The following is a 19,465-nucleotide window of genomic DNA, read 5'->3' on the forward strand; positions in this document are numbered from 1 at the left end:
AGCAAGTGCTCCGGGGACTGATTCTTACACATGCTGTGTTAGTTTCCTGTGGCTGCTGTAACAAATTTCCATATACGTGGTGGCTTAAAGCCACGGAGAATATGTTGTCTCACGTTTGGGAGGCCGGAAGTCCAAAATCAGTTTTACTGGGCTGACAGCAGGGTACGGGGAAGGGCACACGCCCTCCGCAGCTCTGGGGGAGAATTCCTTCCTGCCTCTTCCAGCTTCCGGTGGCGGCCGGCATTCCTTGGCCTGTGGCAGCGTCCTTCCAATCTCTGCCTCTGACACACTGTTTTCTTTTTTGGGCTGCTGTCAAGTCTCCCCCTGCCTCCATCTTATGAGGACGCTTGTAATTGCATTTAAGGCCACGATAGTCTCCCCATTTCAAGATCCTTAATTTAACTTAATCTGCAAAGACCCTTTTTCCAAATAAGGTACTATGTCCAGGTGCCAGAGATTAGGGCTCAGTATCTTTCTTCTTTTTAAAAGATTTTTATTATTTTTTTTTCCTTCTTCTCCCCAAAGCCCCCCAGTACATAGTTATATTTTAGTTATGGGTCCTTCTAGTTCTGTTATGTGGGATGCCGCCTCAGCGTGGCTTGATGAGCAGTGCTAGGTCCATGCCCAGGATCTGAACCGGCAAAAACCCCGGCCGCCAAAGCAGAGTGCATGAACTTAACCACTTGGCCACGGGGCCAGCTCCGGGACTCAGTATCTTTGGGGGACCATTTTCTCAGCTGCCACATGCCATAAAGTTCAAAAATCACTATGTGGTCCACATCCTTCGGGTACAGCAGGCCTGGGTTCCGGAGCCCCGAGAAAAGTGATTAATCTAAGGTGGCAGAGCCCATTTCCCTTCTGAGATTAGAACCCATGACTCCTGATCCCCAGACCTTCTCTTTCTGGTCCTGATTCCTAGGAATGTGAGAGCTGACGTGTACCGAGTGCTTCTTAGGCACAAGTCTAAGCAAATTACACGTCCTGTCTCATCACTCTTCCAAACAACCCTATGAGGCAGGTCCTACTATTAGCTTCCACTTTACAGATGAGAAAATTAAGGGGAAGCGAGGTTAGATAACTTGCCCGAGGTGACAGAGCTAATGACTGGTGGAGCTGGGATAGAAACGACGGCAGTCAGAGGCCGAAACCTTCCTTCACACTTGAAACAGCCTCCAGTCCGACTTACTCTGATCTGCTCGGTGAATTACCCTTCTCCGATGTTTTTGTCCTCCTGGGAAATATGGAACCAAACTTTTCTGGAAGGAAAGGAGACCGCTCTAACCCCTGCCCTCGTCCTGCTCGGAACCACTTCTCCAACTCCTTGGCGATTACTTGCCTCCAGCTATAAGACAGGCCTGCTCGTTCTCAGCCAGTGGGGCCCGTGAGAGGCAGGCAGGTCTTGCAAAGAGGTGGGGATGGCTGTGATCCTAATGGATTTCTTAGGGTAATGGCCCAGGAGGTTCTCAGCATCTGAATTATCTGCTGAAAGGCGGAAGGGGAAGGTGGGGCAGAGTCATTGTACCTTGGGCACATATTTGCTCCTGGCCATGACTCACTGCCTCCCTTGGGAGCGGGGCCTCTGGTGAAATGTTTACCTGCTCCACCTCCCTCCATGCTGCCTTATAGCTCCCTCCCAGTGGGGCAGGTCCCAGAGCACTCAGCAGCTCTGCCCGCGTGTCTACCCCACAGAGCCCACGGCCATGGCAGCCCTGGCGGCTGGAGTATCCAGGCGGCGGGCGGCAGCTGAAGGGCTTGGTTCCAACCAGAAGGCCATGAAGTACTTGGACCAGGACTTTGAGACCTTGAGGCAACAGTGCTTGGACTCAGGCGTCCTATTTAAGGACCCAGAGTTCCCAGCATGCCCATCAGCCTTGGGCTACAAGGACCTGGGCCCAGGCTCCCCCGAAACTCAAGGCATTGTCTGGAGGCGGCCCACGGTAAGGAGATGGGCTTGCTGTGGAGGTTCACCCAGGACTGAGAGCCCTCGCTTCTGGTCAGAGTGGTCGAGGGAGGAGTCACGGCTGTGGATCCTAAGTTCCTGGATCCCATATTCTAGAACAACCCCCCACTGCCTTTTCAGAGGCTGTGAGTAAAGAGGGAAGAGCACGCATGGGCCTCAGAACCAGACAAGTTAGATCTGAATCCTGGCTCTGCCTGTGTGACCTTGGACAGGTAACCTCTGTGAACCTCAGTTTTCTCGTCTGTGAAATGGTCTTACTGGCACCTTACTTTTCAGAGTTGGTATGAGGACTAGTGGTAAAGCTCAGAGCAGAGTGCCTGGCACGTAATAGGCACAGAATATGTGGTAGTTATTGCAGAGGCCCCCTGGGCCAGCGCACTGTGGAACAACCAAGGCTAGATGTAAGCAGTCGTGGGGTGAATTGGGACGTTGTTCTCGAAAGGTGCAGAGTGGGTTAAGGTCACGCAATGTCATTGTTCTATCAGGGCTGGGGAGTAGAGAGGTGGGGGTTGTGGGTCTGTGAATGCAGGTGGAAGTCGGGGGCTCCTGAGTGCTGTCACTGATGCCACCCAAAGCTCCGGGGCGGGGAATGGAGAACTGTCCTCCCAAGTTTAGACCATGACCTACTACGATGTGACCCCGTCAAGCGACATAGCCTCCTTCACGCAGAGTGGTTGTGAGAATTGAAACAATCATATGAAGTGCTCTGTTCCATGTCTGGCACAGCAAAGCTCTCATAAGACAACACCTTGGCCGGGACGCCTTCTGTCTTCTAGACCATGATGGGGAAATCAAGTCATAGTACCTATTTCTTGGCAGTGGTTGAAAAGGGAGGACAAGGAGAGAATAATTCCTTGGACATGGTCAGAATCATCCTTTAGGTCCAGCTCTCTCAAGCCTTCTGTTCTCGTCCTGTCAATTTTGCACAGCAGTTTCCACCTCGGAGAAGGACTCCTGTGCCCTGCCTCCCTCCTGCCCACCGTGGCCCATCTTCCCATCCTCCTCTTCACGCCGTATGGATCACCCTGGGGTGTTGGCAAAATCAAGGTTGGGAATCATGGTTTTATATTCCAGTTGCGAGAGTGGATAGCCACATTTCATTTCAACAGACGGTTTCTCAGGCGTCAGTTTTGCGCCAGGCGTTGGCTATGTACAGCCTGGGAGGGTGGTCGGGGAGAATCCGAGGCGGGAGCGGGGGTCTCAGCTCTGGTGGAGAGTATGGGGAGATGGGCACGTGAGTGAAGGACTGACACCCTGAGCAGGGTGAAGGAGGTCCTCAACAGAGGCGTAGACCGTGGGCGTGGGAACCTGGGATGCTAGGAGCCAACCTTGGGAAGACTTAGGGAGGAGGATGCACTGGTGGAACCAAAGGATCCCAAGCGGCTTGGGGGCGGGAGCTGGGTGTGTGGGGGGGTGGGGGATGGAAAAGGGGGAAGGGGAAGATTTCACTTTGTGACCAAAGTCAGGTGTCAGTTAACCTTTGCCTCTTTTTTTCTCCTTTATTTGAAAGGAGATGCAGTAAAATCCAGAGGATAAGGTAGTAGAAGCTGATTAATGTGGAATTGAGGTATTCCCATAGTTTGGGGTTTTCAGATGAATAAATAATGCTTGTCAAAATTCACCCTCCCCATCCTCCATCATCAATTAGGAATTATCACTCGGCTGCCTTTGGCCAGGCTCGTGCTCACACGTCGCGAGGTTTGTCAAAGGACACAGTTTTATCCTCTAAGATCTTACAGATTATTAAACAGACTCCTGAGGTGGTGATGACCCTGATTCTGTTTCTGTCAGGGACGTGCCTTGGAACCTGGGAAAGTCAGCCTGTTGCTAAGCGCTGCACTGCTTTCTCCCAAGAGCCGCTCATGGTCTGCAGGATGGTTGGGGTGTCCAGAAATGAGGCGCATCGCTGAGTTCACGCATTGCTTTCTTCCCTCCCTCCCTCTCCCCTCCTTTCTCTCTTCCTTCCTTTCTAATTGTGGTAGAATACACTGAACATAAAATTTACCGTTAACCATTTTCAAGTGCACGGTTCGGTGATGCTAAGAGCATTTACATTGCTGTGCAACTCTTGCCACCAACCATCGCCAAAACGTTTTTCATCTTCCTGAACTGAACCTCCGTACTCCTTCAACACTAACTCCCCATTCTTCCTTCCTCCAACCCCTGGCAGCCACCACTCTACTTTCTGTGTCTATGAGTTTGACCACTCTAGGCGGAAACTCCTATGAGTAGAATCATACCGTGTTTGTCCTTTTGTGACTGGCTTATTCCACTTAGCATGATGTCCTCAAGATTCATCCATGTTGTAACATGTAACAGTATTTCCTTCCTTTTTAAGGCTGAATAATATTCCATTGCTTATTTTTTAAAATCCATTCATCCATCAGTGGACACTTGAGTTGCTTCTACTTTTGGCTATTGTGAATCATGCTTCTGTGAATACAGGTGGACAAATATCTCTTTGAGACCCCACTCTCAATTCTTTTGTGTATGTACCCAGAAGTGGAATTGCTAGATCATATGGTAATTCTATTTTTGATTTATTTATTTATTTATTTTAAAGATTTTATTTTTCCTTTTTCTCCCCAAAGCCCCCCAGTACATAGTTGCATATTTTTGTTGTGGGTCCTTCTGGTTGTGCTATGTGGGATGCTGTCTCAGCATGGCTTGATGAGCCATGCCATGTCCACACCCAAGATCTGAACTGGTGAAACCCTGGGCCGCCAAAGCGGAGTGTGCAAACTTAACCACTCCACCACGGGGCGGGCCCCTACTTTCGATTTTGTGAGGAACCAACATACTGTTTTCCATAACCACTGTACCGTTTTACATTCCCACCAACAGTGCCCAAGCCTTCCAATTTCTCCACATCCTTGCCAACATTTGTTATTTTCTGTTTTTTCATAGTGGCCATCCTAATGGGTGTGAGGTGGTATCTCGTTGTGGTTTTGACTTGCGTTTCCCTAATGACTGGTGATGTTGAGCATCTTTTCATGTATTTCTTGGCCATCTGTGCATCTTCTTTGGAGAAATGCCTATTCAAGTCCTTTGCCCTTTTTTAAATTGGACTCTTTGCTTTCTTGTTTCACTTACTCCTTTTGAGGGTAACTCCTTACTTCCTTAGTCTTAGGGGCTGTACGCCAACTGCCCAAATGTGCCTCTTATGATCCTGGTTCCCACAAAGATGTTAGTTTTTACCTGCCTTTGTGGAGAAAGGAGATGGGATGGGCTAACTATGTACATATACATGTTTTTGCCCTCTCAATACTAAATAAATCTTGGTACTTAGCTGTTTTCTGAAATCATAAAATTTGACATCCTGCCCCTGCTGAGTGTTTCTGCCTGCTTTTTTTCCTTTTTCTACTGAGGAAGATTTGCCCTGGGCTAACATCTGTGCCAATCTTCCTCTAGTTTGTATGTGGGTTGCTGCCACAGCATGGCTCATGAGTGGTGTAGGTCCACACCCAGGAACTGAACCCGGGCTGCCAAAGTGGAGTGTGCCAAACTTAACCACTAGGCCATGGGGCTGGCCCCCATTTCTGCCTGTTTTTAAGCTGCCAAGTGAAAATTTTGCTTGGGCCCTGTCCCAAGGTTTGGAAGACAAATTTGCCCAGATTGAAGATCTCAAGGTCAAGCTGGGGTTCTCAGGATAAACTTTTGGCTATTCAGATGCTAAGGAATTTTTTTCCACTAGCATTGTGGAAGAGCAACAATCTTATCACAAACAAGATAGCTGGCCATGTGAGGTCAGCAGAGGCTCTTAGCTGCTGCTTCTCTGCATTCTCACTTCCCGGCTTCCCCACCATCCTGGGTCCATGCCCAGCCCAGGCCTCTGTGGTTTAAAGGATGGCCACTGTGCGTGGGCCCTAGTGCCAGCCAGTCAGTGATATTTGTCTCTGCCCAATTTTTGGCAATTAAGCAGTTTATTAATCATAAGGAGAAACATAGAGAGGGAAGTGAGGCAATGTCAAGTGCATAGTAAGGACTCATGGAGCAGCCAACCCAGGTTAAGAGAAACGTTGAGGGTTGAGTTGTTGGGAGTAGGATCAGGATGAGGGGGAGAGGCCCCAGTTTGGGGCTTCCACTCGTTTTCCAGCTGCTGCCTCTTGGATTCATGACTTTGGACTTTCCAATTCAGCCTTGACTTACTGAGTGCAGGTCACATGCAGGTGCTAGTGCGGAGTCTCCACGGAGCATTAGGTAGTCAAGAGAGACAGGTGGACAAATGACAGGCAGCCAAGTGGCTAAGAGCTTGGGCCTAGGCGTCAGGTGGGTCAGGATTCTGGTTCCCTCTCTGGCATTTACCCCCTGTGTGGCCATGGGTAAGTATCTCCCCAGGCCTCAGTTTCCTCATCTATAAAATGGGAATAATAATGTTACCTACCTCATTGGGTTGTTGGGAAGCTTGAATGAGAGAATGGGTCGAGTGCAGTGCCTGACACATAATAAATGCTCAATACTGTAGTGAGCTGTTATCACAAGACAGAATGTCCGGAGAGTGAAATATAAATATGAACAAAATGTATGGGAGTTCAGGGGAAGATGGAGTTCAATTTGACCGTGGAGTTGGAGTAGGTTCATTACTGCAGACGTTCGAGCTGCACTTGGTGAAAGAAGAGGGCCATGATAGAGGCCACGAGGGCACAGGTGTGAGCAAAGACTGTGGAAGCTTGCGGGAGTGTACTCAGAGCAAGCGTATGCAGAGGAAGGCAGTGGCCCATTGTCATTAAGGGAGAGAGAACATTGTGGGGAACAGAGATGAGGCTGCAAATGTCAAATGGGGCCAGATCCTAGAGGGACGGGAGTGCTGGCCTAAGTAATGTGGGCATCAACGACGGTGATGACGATGAAGATGGCGGTGTCACTGGGTTTCCTGAAACAGTGCAGTCAGAGCTCCTGCAATGCCAAACACAGGCTGTTAGATGTGGGCTGATGCCCTGGGAGCAATGTTTCCACGTGGCCGTTGTCACTGAATGTGCGACTGAAGCCGCTTCCTACCTTGGATTCTTAACTGATGCCCGTGTTTCTCTTGCGTCCATTCATTGGAGGCTGAAATGAGTCGAGTAATTTGTGTGTATGGACTGTTTTGAGATCCTTACCTGAGTAACAGTAAACATCATTATTAAAAAGATGTGGTTGTTATTAAGGAAGAAAAACATAGTGTCCCGAGTGTGGGAGGTGGGAGCCTGCCTCTTCGAAGAGGTCTGCCTCTATGAAACCTCTTTGGCTGCCAAAGTCCTTTGTATCACTGGTCTATGTTCCAGTGGAGAGCTGGCAAGGGAGAGAAGACTTCGGGAATTTCTTCAGGCATAATGCTGAGGTGCAATCTCCTTGCAAAGCTGAGGTCTCTTTGTGGCCCCTGAAAGAGTCATACGACATTTCAGTCTTGGCATTGCTTGGTGGTTTTTTCTTTGGAGGGGGGTTGCCTTTTGAATTATGCTAATAAAGAACATGTACCAAAATGAACATTCCATCTATCTATAGACTACTTAGCACCATTCTGGTTATAACACTTGAAATTGTCTCCATCCTTTGCGAGCCACTCTGTCCTCCAGACCAATCTCAACGTTTTAGCAGCACTTGGTAGACCTGTCAGACACGAGTCTAATGAGCTTATATCCTGTGAACAGTGTGACACAGGTAATTGAATCCACAGCTCAGGGGGGTGATTTTGGAAGCATCGTCATACTCTGTAGTTAGGAGCTGAAGCCACGGGTTTGCATGATGTCACCAAGAGAGAATGCTTGGGGCATGTTCCTGCTGTATGGAATGGCATCATTGCAGGGGGTTAAGGCCTGGGCCCAGGGGTTCCCTGGTTCTTAGGGATGGCAGAGGGACCCTTGAAGGAGACTGAGAAAGAGTATTTAGAGAGGTGAGGAGAAAGTCGAGAACAAGTAAAGATACAGATGCCAAGAGAGGAGAGTTTTCAGAAGGAGGGACTAGGCAGTAGTCGCGAATGTTAGGGAGCAGTCAGACTGGCATAGAGCAGTGCTCCGTCTCTGATACTGGGGACTCAGGTGGCAGGAATTTCATGGAGCTGTGGATGTAGAAGCCAGACTTCAGGAGACCGATGGGTGAATGGGTGATGGGCATCAGGGGACCATTCAAGAGGGTTTTTGAGGAGAGAGATTCCGCCAAACTTCTGTAGGGTGTGCCCTCTTCCCTTCCTTCTCAATGATGCAACCTATTCCTTTTTTTGGTGAGGAAGATTGGCCCTGAGCTAACATCTGTTGCCAATCCTCCTCTTTTTGCTGAGGAAGATGTCGCTGAACTAACATCTCTGGCAATCTTCCTCTATTTTGTATGTGGGACGTCCCTACAATATGGCTTGATGAGTGATGTGTAGGTCCACACCCAGGATCCTAACCCATGAACCCAGGGCTCCTGAAGTGGAGCTTGTGAACTCAACAACTATGCCACCAGGTTGGACCTGCTACCTCTTCCTTTTTTAAAACAAAATTTAAGTTAATGTATTTTTTATCCATCCCTTTTTATTTATTAATTTTTCATATCTCTCCACCTTTTGTTCACCAAGAGATGACAGGTTGGAGACTGGGAGCGCCTGGGATTAGAATTTGCAGCTGCCCACCATTTTTTTTGTTGTTGTTGACGAAGATTCGCCCTGAGCTAACGTCTGTGCCAATCTTCCTCTGTTTTATATGTGGGATGCTTTCACAGCATGGCCACCGCCAGGTGTCGTAGGTCTGCAACTGGGAACTGAACTCGGGACACCGAAGTGGAGCGCATCGAACTTAACCACTAGGCCACAGGGCCGGCCCCAGCTGCCCACTTTTAGAACACCTAGTTTGGCTAATGATGCTTCTCTCTTTGCCACTAGAGATTGCAAAAGACTGAAACAAATGGACAAATAGAACTAAAGAGCCATCCCTGGAGGACTGGCTAAATAACTCGTGGTACTTATCATGAAATTATAAAGCTCTGCAGGTGCTGAGAAAAGATGCGCAAGAGAAATGTGATAAAAAATGGACATGTATGTAAACGTGCTTTCATATCCAAAGACAGTTTCTGGAAGGACACATAAATGTTAATAGTGGCCAGCCCTGTGGCTGAGTGGTTAAGCTCATGTGCTCCACTTCGGCGGCCCAGGGTTTGCCAGTTTGGATCCTGGGTGCGGACATGGCACCCCTCATCAGGCCGTGTTGAGGCGGCGTCCCACATCGAGGAACTAGAATGACTTACCACTAGGATATACAACTATGTACTGGGGCTTTGGGGAAGAAAAAAAATAGAGGAAGACTGGCAACAGATGTTAGTTCAGGGCCACTCTTCCTTGCCAAAAAAAGCTTGAAAAAAAAAAAAAAGACTCACTAGGAAGAGATTAGAGTACCAAGCTCTTTATAAAAAAAAGAGAAATGTTAACAGTGAGGAATCTGAAGTGGAAGCAATTTTTTGTTTTACGGCATTATTTACTGTTAGATAATTTTTTACTCTTGTGCATGTATTACTTTTCCAATAAGAAACAAGTTAACGAATTTTTTTAATACTTGGAAGAAAAAAAAATGCCAGCCCGAAGGCGTCGTTCCCTCCCGTTTAGGCGGGAGCTGCAGCTTTATTTAGGGTTGTAGGGCTGCCGCTTGGAAGGCTCCAGTCACACAGCACAACCGCAGAATCCCAGGTCACAGCCCCATATCTGCCTTCAGCCCGTCCTCGTGCCTGCTTGCGTTCTTTGAGCCACCGTTTCTTCCTCTCTACAGAGCAAGGTGGAAATGCTTCTCGCTCTTTATGGTCAGACAGTCCTTGGTATAGTACCACCCAGGATGCCTCTGGTGAAATGTGGGCTCACCTCTGTTTTTGTCCCTTGAGGTCCCACCCTTCCCGCTAACTGTTGGCCCGGTGGCTGGGCAGAGCCACCCCTCCTTCGGGAACCAATCCATCGCCTGCTGCTAAACACTGCCTTTCTAATGCACAGCTCCCCTCTCCCCTCTAAGTCTCCCGTACGTCATCCCTGTTGGGTAGTTCTCATTTGTCTCCTGTTGCATATGTGGTCCACATTCCATCCTCACGCACTAGATCTTTGTCTGATTTTCTCATGAATGTCCGTCTTGGTTTCCCACATAGACTGAAAGCACTTTGAGGCCAAGAACCACACACTTTCCTTTCTTCATTTCACCATGCTCCCCTCTTTCTTCTGCCTGCTGTGGAGCAATGAGCACTGTGTCTAGAATGGGCACCCAATAAATCCTTGCTGGGTAAGCAAAGAAGGAATATCTGGGAATGCCTCACTGTGCCCCGTAGAGCTCTGGGACCATGAGGTGGCCTGTGGGCAGAGGGCACTTTGAGGCAGGGGAGTGGAGGGAGCGCAGATCAGATATGTGAGCATCCCAGAGATGAGCTCTCTCTGCACTTGGCACTTCCTGACACCTTGGTGTCTCCACCAGCACGTGGGAGCGTCATCACTTACTCGAGTATTTAGTGAGTGTCCACAGAGTAAGTAGCATTTTTTAGAGTGCTAACCATTATTCTAATCTTCTGTCTGTAAACAAGGGTGTTGTCCGAATGGGTGAGATCATATTCCACCACATTATTATCTCAGCCTTTGCCTTTCTCCACACCCCCCGCCCCCACCTTCTCACACCCACGCACCCACACAGTATGTATAGTCTTAAAATTACTGCTCTCTTTGGGGCTGTGGGCTCCAGCGCCTGCTCTGCCACCCCCTGGCTGTGTGACTGTGGGCAGGACTCCCCCCTTCTCTGGGCTTCAGGGTCCCCAGCAATAAAATGAGCTATGCACCGGAGATGATCTCCCGGGTTTCTTCCAGGTGTGAATTCAATGACTCTAAAGTTCCTTTACCCTGCGGCCACCATCGCTGCATCATCTTGTGACTCGTGTTTTGTCCCCAATTGCTTTCAGGAATTGTGTTCCAGCCCTCAGTTCATCGTTGGTGGAGCCACGCGCACAGACATTTGTCAGGGTGGTCTCGGTGAGTAACCGGGGAGAGTCCTGTTTGCTTTGAGACAGGGCGGAGGTGTGTGTGTAATGAGTAACATCAGATGACGCTGTTAGACTTGACCAACTAAGTGATGCCCGTGATTTCTCCATATGGTGTTGTGTTTTTGATATGGTACTGTTCACGGTGGGTCTGGAATTCTGGAACTCCCTCTGGCTCCCCCTAACAAGAGATTTTCCCCATGCTCAGATAACCCCTTTGAATGCTGGAGTCCGGAGCCAGGATTGTAGGCGTGTAGTTGATAACTGTGCTGTGCTATGTTTTGATAATAGTTCTCTTTAATGGACATAATTTGCCCTATGGAATGGCCACGTCTATACAATTATGGGCTGTCATACTAGATGCTTTTACAGTTAGTAAGAACACAAGAATCTCACCTTTCTAGCCCAGCTTTCTTTCACAGGCCTGGAATCCTAGGATTAAGAACTTTTGCTTCTCAGCCTTCCATATTCCCTCCAAATCAGGTGCACTGAAGCTTAGGAAATAATTTCTTTTCTTTTGTGAGTTCTGGCCTCAAGTGTCAGAAACCGAGGTTCTCCTTGATAGCACGTTAGCTTGTTGACCTCATAAACCCTGCCGATCCCAGGGCCTCCCAGTTTCTGCGCTGAGTTGGACAACATGATATTTTAGGGGACAACATGGCCCTGAATTAAATCTGCTGGGCTTCCAAACCGCCATCAAGTGATAGCTGCAAAATACAGAATTGGGAATGAAGGCAAGGAGGGAACAAATCCCGCTTGGTGGAAGTCAGCAAAACAAACAAAATCTCGGCATCCATACGGGCCTGCTAAGCCTTTATCTTTCAGGAGCTCCCCATCCTCTCCCCGCCTTGTGCCAGGTTGTTTCAGCCTGCTGGTCACCGTTATGATTTTGCAAATCACAGGGCATTTTATTTTAATGCTGCCAGTGTTCTTTCCTTTAACGAGGAGAGCGCAAGTCCCCTTAGCCAGCGCTCATGGAGCGTGAGTATAAAGCAGCGAGAATGTTAGGGGTGCCACACGCAGGCGGGTGCCCATTCCCTGGAAACCACAGCCTCTGCATCCCAAGGCTTTGTGTCAGGCTCACAGCAGGGTGGCCTTCTGACCTTTTCTCCTTCTGGGTAAGTGTGGCTTGCCTTTTTCCTTCAAGCTAAATGTTTAACCTAATTTAGCACGTGTCTCAGGGAAACACAAGGTCAACTCTCCGCTTTTAACAGCTTCTCATTATGGATGTTTGAACTTTGGGAAAGGTGTGTAATGAGAGCCTGTTAATTGATTGAGTCGGATAGACATCTTCTGGATAGTTTTCAGCAGGGAGAAAAGAGGGTTTCTAAAAAGAGGCCTGAGTGTTACCGTGGGGAGTGTGTGCCGTGATGAGCCGGTGCTGAGAGTGCCGCCGATGACCCAGCTGCCTCTCAGAATCCAGCTCACAGCAAAGGGAGCGTGGCCCAGCTGTGGGCACCCTGGCTCAGCCCAGCCGAGGCGGTGGCGGTTTTAATGAACAGAGTGGAAAGGAGCTGTGGAGTCCAGCTTGCTGAAGGGCTCTTGGTACAGGGGCCCGCGGGTCTGTTGACCTGATGGAACCCCAACAAGTAGAAAAGTGGGTGCCTCATGGCGCCAGGGTGGAAGCCAGCGGCTGAATCCCAACAGCCTTCGTGCCCTGTGAGATTGGCACCCAGGCTGGCCCTGCACAGTGGGTGGACTGTGGCGAGATTAAGAGGAGAAGTTCCTGCCCCAACACACAGTGCGTGTGCCCACGGAACAAGGCGGTGTCATGCAGCCCTTGTTGAATCAGGGCGTGACATGAGTTATGTTTGCTAAATGCTTTGTTGGTTTTTCAGAGGCCAACACAGTGCAGTGGGGTCTACTGTAGGTTTTTAAAAAACTCATGATTATTTTTTAACCGTTGATCTCTATAATGAAAATGCTATCTTTTGCACAGAGTTTTGTGTTACTATTATTAGTTTGAATATACACTGTTCAAAAATTGAAACAACTGAAAGGCGTGCAGTTCCCATCTGAAAAGTCAGCCTCCTGTCTGTCCTGTGTGTGGAGACCTCGCTGGTCCCTCCGCTGCTTGCTCCAGCACAGTCTGTCTCTCCTTGGCATGTTGGCCCATGCACGTCCCAGAACATCGTGAGGCATCTGTGGCCACTGAGATGACTCTGTCCTATGCATGCAGGACACATCTCTTTGTGCTCTCCACACGGGAAGTCGTGCCTGTGCGTCGGCCAGAGCTCCTTGGTCACTGGTTTTAGAAGTCCAACCCAACTAGTTTAAGGAAAAGGGGAATTTCTTGGCTCATCCAACTGGACCATGGGAAGCGAGGGCATCGCTGGCCTCAGGAAGCCTGATCCAGGGATCTAAGATGTTCTTGGAGCTCTCTCTGCCTGTCTCTCATCTCTGCTGGTCTGTGGGCTGGCTTCACTCTCTTCCATGGCAGGCAGGCTCCATATGGCAGGAAATATGACCATTGGTGGTTCCAGACCTCAACATGGTAGAGTCCTGAAGCAGCTCCGCTTCCACAAATCTCAGAAAAGGACTCTGATTGATGGTTGGTGTCTTTGCCCATTTTTGGATTCAGTTATTTCAGTCAGAGGGTGAGGTCCTATCTGATTGGCTCTGCCTGGGTCATGGGTCTCTCTTGGGACTGGGAACCTCGCCCTTCACCACAGGGGGAACTCTCCAAGAGAAGGAGGCAGTGGCGCTGGGCAGACCGAATAGGGAAAGCATACTGCAACATATAAGCCGGGTGCAGGGGACTCAGGTCTGGCCAGCCTGTGCTCTCCCCATCCCAGGTCATCTCTGCTCTTTGAAGTCAATGGCCCTGCCATCTCTCCCCCGCCCCTAAATCCGTTACCCTGCAATGCTCCTGGAAATGCCCATCCCTGAGGGCCCTCCTCTCCCTCTTGGTGTCCCCCGAGTGGAAAGCGCTCACGCAGGGAGACCCGGGTCTTCGTGGTCTGCCTGTGGCCGCCTCAGTTTTCACAGCTGTGAAATGGGAATATAGTCAAACCCAGCTTGCCAGGTGCTTGTGATGAGTAGAGAACCGACACTCGGTGCCTTGTCTTCCTGGAAGTGGGCACTCCCGTGCGTGGAAGTGGATGTTAATGACCCCAGTTGCTGACTGTGGGCTCCACGGGCCTGACTCCCTTACACATCTTTACATCCACAGCCCCTGGGGCAGAGCTGGATGGATGTTTGTGGGCTTTTGACCCTTCGACCCAAACCCTCCGTCTCTCCCATCGTTCAATCATTTGGAAACAAGGATGGCCTAAATCCGAGGCAACTTGTATCCTTCTTACTTCCTTGCCAATATCACTCTTGGCAGTCAGGCTGGGTCAGGGATTTAGGGAAAAAATCCCGTCCTGAAGTTGTCTGCACGTCTTTATTTTCAGAGGATTCCAAAGTTTCATGCGAACTAGCCTGTCTGTCTGCCCGTCCTCAGCTCACTGAGGCTGCTGGGTAGGATAAAGGTGTTTGAAGGTGCTTGCTGATCCTTGACAACAGAGACAGGCCCTGAATGACATTGTCCCAAGGCCCTGATGGTGGGCTGTGGGTAAAGGAACACAGGGAGAAGCCCCTACTTCCTGTTTGCTGGATCCTGTGGCCCCCCCACCCCCAGGGACTCTGCTCCAAGGCTTCTGAGTTGGCCTGTCTCTCACAGGCTCAGCAGGACCTGCTAACTCCACCTGCCCCACAGGTCCACCTGCCCCTGCCTTAGTTCGTCCACCTGGAGGGCAACACCGACACCAGGTGTCACTTATGCCTACGGGTGCGAAAACGCAACAGGACTTGAAACATCTTTAGGCACAATGGGCCTAAAGGCCACATGAGAGATGTTACTCTAGAACTGTAGGAGACTTTGGTCTCTGAGAAATGAAATTTGACACTTGCTGTTTTCAGGAACAGGGAGTAGGAGATTTTCTTCTTGAATAAATGAGGAACAGAGGCTTCAGACCTTAGATAGAAATGTGAATGCTTTCTGAATAACAAATGCTACAATGTTTATCCACACTTTTGATCTGCTGGGTGGTTTATTTTCCAGGCAGGGCAGGATTAGTAAGTGAGATAAGCTTTCCTTTGAAGGTTTGGTGAGTATTGGGGTTTCCCTCTCTATACTACCTTCCTGCCCATTTCCCCCTCAGGTGTGCTTGCTTATTTCTTCTACCCTCCTTTCTCTATCGATCTGGTTTTTCTCTTCCCCTCTGCGGAATTGATGTCTTTTTCATCTTTGTTGTATTTATTGAACAGAGTTTTACATTTCGTATTCTTGTTTTGAAAAGGGAATGACTATCCCATTTCACATGTCTCTATAGACATACAGAAAACAAACAACCACCTAAATTCAGGAGCCTTCTGCTGTGTCCCTCACATTGGTTTTGCTCTGCGAGTCAGCATCCCCCTGGAGCAGGGGCCCGGCGCCCAGCCCTCAGCAGCCAGGACTGGTGTCAGCATTTTTAAAAGCACTTTGCTAGACACCTTTTGATCTGTAGGGTCCTTGGAGGACTGGGGCGAAGTCAATCAATTCACTAGGACCCAATGGTTACTTTTAATGAGCAATCAGGGGAAGCCTCAAAGAAATTAAAGGGCCAAACCTGCTTGTTGATTCTGGAGAGCACAGGGCCAGACATCCAGGAAGCAGAAAAATTGTCGATGACAGTTCCTTACAGCCCAGTCATACGTGACATGGAGGAAATTCACTTTGCTAACAGGGTCTTATCCTGCCTGTGTTGGTTCCCCATTTTCGTGGCATGTCTTTTCCCTCTATTTGATTCCTAGCGCTCAGTGCCCTCGTGTTTGGTCCCACTATCACCACTGCCCTATCTACTCTGAGGAAAGGGCCTGGGACAACCATTTACACTTTAGTGCGAATTTGAGCCAGTGGGTTATGGGAGGATTTGTAAATTGAGTATTGTTTCAAGAGCATGAAAGCATTCTATTGTTGCATCTTTAGTTACACTAACCCTCACCAACTTATTTCCTTAAGTATGAATGCAGGTGAAGAATCACAGTAATAGAAATCAGATCATTTTCATATCACATTCCAATTGTTGCAAATATCTCAAAATACCACTTCTACTCATCACTTCCGCATAATTATGCTGTTTCTTAGGCCACCCTCCAAATCTTTTGTATAGAACATTAATAAGACGCACAAACCTTCTTGTATTATAATTTTCTAACACATGTTTTGGTAACTGTTTCAATAGGATTTTTTAGAGTCCTCTTTTTTCTTTATGCATTAAGAAACATTACTCTGACATTAGATCTTGACTTCACGGGACTGCCAGAGGGTCCATTCACAGGGAAGGTGAAGAAGCCTGCATTGCAGGAGTGTTAGGCTGCTTCTGCTAGAGAGAGATTTCTTTTGGCAGCAAGAGAATCTTGTCCGGACTCTCAGTTGCACCTCCTCAGAGGGGTCCTAACTCTCCCCACTTCCTAAGGGAAATGCAGAAAGTGCAGGCCAGCCTCTGAGGCCCCAGGGAGATGAGCCCCTGCCCTTGAGGTTACTAACCTTACTTGGAGGCGATGAGCGGTGCCAGGCCAGGGGTGCTCTCTGAGCTTCGTCTTGGCTGAGCAGCCTGAGGTTTGGGTCTAAAAACCACGTCCCAGAGGGTAGCTGATTCCTATGCATGGGGGACTTGCTGAAATACTTCTGTCCTCCACTTTTAGAGGACAGGATTTGTAATGTATTCCACAGACCCAACAGGACCCCCACCGTTGGGGCCCGACACAGTGTCCAACAGCTCAGGGCACTGCCCACGGCTGAGGTTCCTACTTGGCGGACATCCACCAGGGTCCAAGGACACTTTCTCCATCAAGGACAGGCTGTGAGTCTTGGGGTCCTCCAGCCCTCTCTGACCTTTTAGGGGCACGCCGCTGCCCCCACCTCAGCCATCAGGTCTGGCACTCGTGGCTGGTTAACGGGCACGAATAAAGGAGGCCCGGGAGCCACCTGCAGACAGTGTGGTTCATGGAGGGCTGGTGATGCAGTGTCGGGTCCCTGAGACTATGGGGAGCCCATGTGTGCTGGGGGCTACGGCTCCTCCCTGAGAGGGGACAGTGGAGGTGGAGGCAGGCTGGCGCAGGAGCAGGAAGCAGGAGGTGACGGGCTGCGCTCAGGCCTCCATGAACTCGGGTTCAGCCTTGGGCATTTCTTAGAAACTTCCACAGGAGCATCTGGGGCTGTGGGTCATGGGCATACCCCTTCAGTGCCTGCCGCCCACGGAACAGACGTGTGGATCCTCCTTTCCCTCCTCTGCGCTCTCCTCCTCCCATGAGAGCCTGGTCCTTCCAGAAGCAAACCCACAGCGCCTACTCACCGGAGAAGGACAGATGCTTCCTTTGTTCTAAGAGGCTACACAGATTTGAAGAATCAAGCAGAGTCTCCATTGCAGCAGTCTGGGCCATTTTACAAGCCCTTCCCAGATGCCACCCTCTTTTAGAGGCTCTCTCTTGGCCCTGTCTGTTCTTGTTGTCTCCCTCCTGCCATCTCAGCTCTTGCCCTTTCGCCAACAACTCTAGGCCGGGAGGAGGTTACAATAGAGAGTAGTGGGGCCTGTGGCAAACTAGAGATCATGCCCTGCATGACGGGGAAGCACCCCCCAGCTTGACCCGGACGTTACCGTGCAGGAGCTAGGAGACCCACCCCGACTGCCTTGCATCTAATAGCGCCCCCTAGTTACTGTCACTCCCCTCGCTCGGCTTTTCTTTTCCGTGTGGCATTTACCACCTGCTACATGTATTTATTTATTGGTTGTCTTCCCCGCTAGAATGGAAACCCCATGACATCGAGGATATTTTTCTCCCTGCTGTCGTCTCCTTAGGGCCTAGAATAGTACTTGGCACAGACTAGATGCTCAATAAATGTTTGTAGAATCAATATATGAATGGATTTGGGCCAGATTTTGCACTTTTTTAAAGAGAAACCAGAAATCTAGTTTTCTATGTGAAACCTGCCCATTCAATATCTCAATCACCATGCAGGCAGCACTGCACAAGCAGACCAGAACAGATCGGCAAGCCGTTTAGGACTGGTTTAGCCTCTCAGTCTATACCAAGTCCCCTTTGCACACTCCACTGTCCACCCAGCTTTCACCCTTCTTCTCTGCGCTGAACTGCTGCTAGCCGTCCTTGCCTGGGTCTTTGGAGAAGTCAGTTCTTTTCTGGGGGAGCCCTGGGCCCCTGCACTGGCTGCTGGTTGAGACTGCTTTCTCTGTGGCTGCCTGCCCAGCGACCTGGCCAGGGACCCCTCGACCCCATCCCCGGGACTTTTGCTTCCTTCCTGTCTCCTTTCGCATCTTTTTGCTCCTAGGCGCTGTACTCAGAATATTTTCCCAGCCTAAAAATACTTTGCTCTCAGACCCCAACACTCCACTGGGCTGCTGGGCATTTTTACATCTGGGTTTATTTTCACTTCATCTCTTAATACGTCTGAGGCTGGAAGGCTGTCCTCATCTTGCCGTGGAGCCTCTCCTTGATCCTGTGTCTAATATCTGATGCACTTGAAGGACCCATTTGTACATTTGGAAGGGTCAGGATCCCCAGTGCCAATTTGGGAGCGCAGCACCATTTGCAGTCATTTTTGGAGGCGGGTATTCGGCAACCTGTGTCAGCGGCCCCAGCGCCAACAGTGAAGGACCACTTTTATGTCACCGTGTGCATTTCAGCCTTGGCCAGAGCTAACGATGAGTCTGAGCGCTCATCTTTTATTTTTTTTCTCTGTTGGACCCGGCTTCTCATATTTCGTCTCATTTTTTAATCCAAAGGGCATTATAATTAAACTCAGTAAGTAAACCACTTCCTTGAAACTGGCTCTGAGATGTGTTTGCATAAGCCCCAGATATATTTACTTACTGATGTTTTTTCCTTTCAGTGAATCAATTCCATTTTTATAATCTACTAAGAAATTTTTCCCTTCCAGATAGCATTAAAGACCTGGTTTAAAGCGAGGGGAAAAAGGAAGTTCTGGAGCAGTTCCACGCCATTGAGCCTTATTCCTTCAACAACAGGAGAAATGAGATGAGCACTGGCCTGGTGGGCTGCTTGAAAACAAGCAGGAAGTCTGTGATAATTTCAACACGCTCCCTCAGCTGTGTAGAGTTTTCTTTCATTTTTCCTTTCCACCCCGCTGATCTCTTAGAAGGTAAAGCAGGATGGCCTCTGATTTCAAAAGATGACCTCCCAACTTTTCCCGTTTTGTCCCCCTTTTTGGACTCTATTAACTCTCTGGGATGCTCTGCAGCTTCTGGGAGCCAAAGACACCCCCAGAACTGTCCTCGGCAAAATGCTGTGACAGGTGGGAGCCACCCTCGGCGCCCAGCTGTCCCCGCTCTGCTGTCAGGTCTGAGGCCGCATTCTGGGTAGCCATGGGAACCGCGAGTGGAGCTGTGAGCCCACCTATGGGGGGGCCGCAGGAAGTGGGTTATTTAGTGCATTTTATTCCATGTCGTACAGCTCGAAAGGAGTGATTTTTGAGGATATAAAAATTATAGTTGCCATAAGGAGTCACACGGCCATTGCTCAGAAAAACACCAGTAAGATTTGGGGCTA

The 19,465-nt window shown here is 49.4% G+C and overlaps 1 protein-coding gene across 1 annotated transcript in view; it reads left to right on the plus strand.

Annotated features, from left to right (window-relative positions):
• Window positions 1–1,656: 1,656 nt before the first annotated feature.
• CAPN8 (calpain 8) overlaps window positions 1,657–19,465 on the plus strand; it is a 62,736-nt gene continuing 44,927 nt past the window's right edge. The window contains exons 1-2 of the mRNA XM_008543101.2: window positions 1,657–1,937; window positions 10,835–10,904. Coding sequence (XP_008541323.2) covers window positions 1,701–1,937; window positions 10,835–10,904 — 307 coding nt within the window. The 5' untranslated portion in view covers window positions 1,657–1,700. The remainder of the gene's footprint in view (window positions 1,938–10,834; window positions 10,905–19,465) is intronic.

This window comes from Equus przewalskii, chromosome 31 (genome assembly GCF_037783145.1).
Source record: "Equus przewalskii isolate Varuska chromosome 31, EquPr2, whole genome shotgun sequence".
Lineage (NCBI taxonomy): Eukaryota > Metazoa > Chordata > Mammalia > Perissodactyla > Equidae > Equus > Equus przewalskii.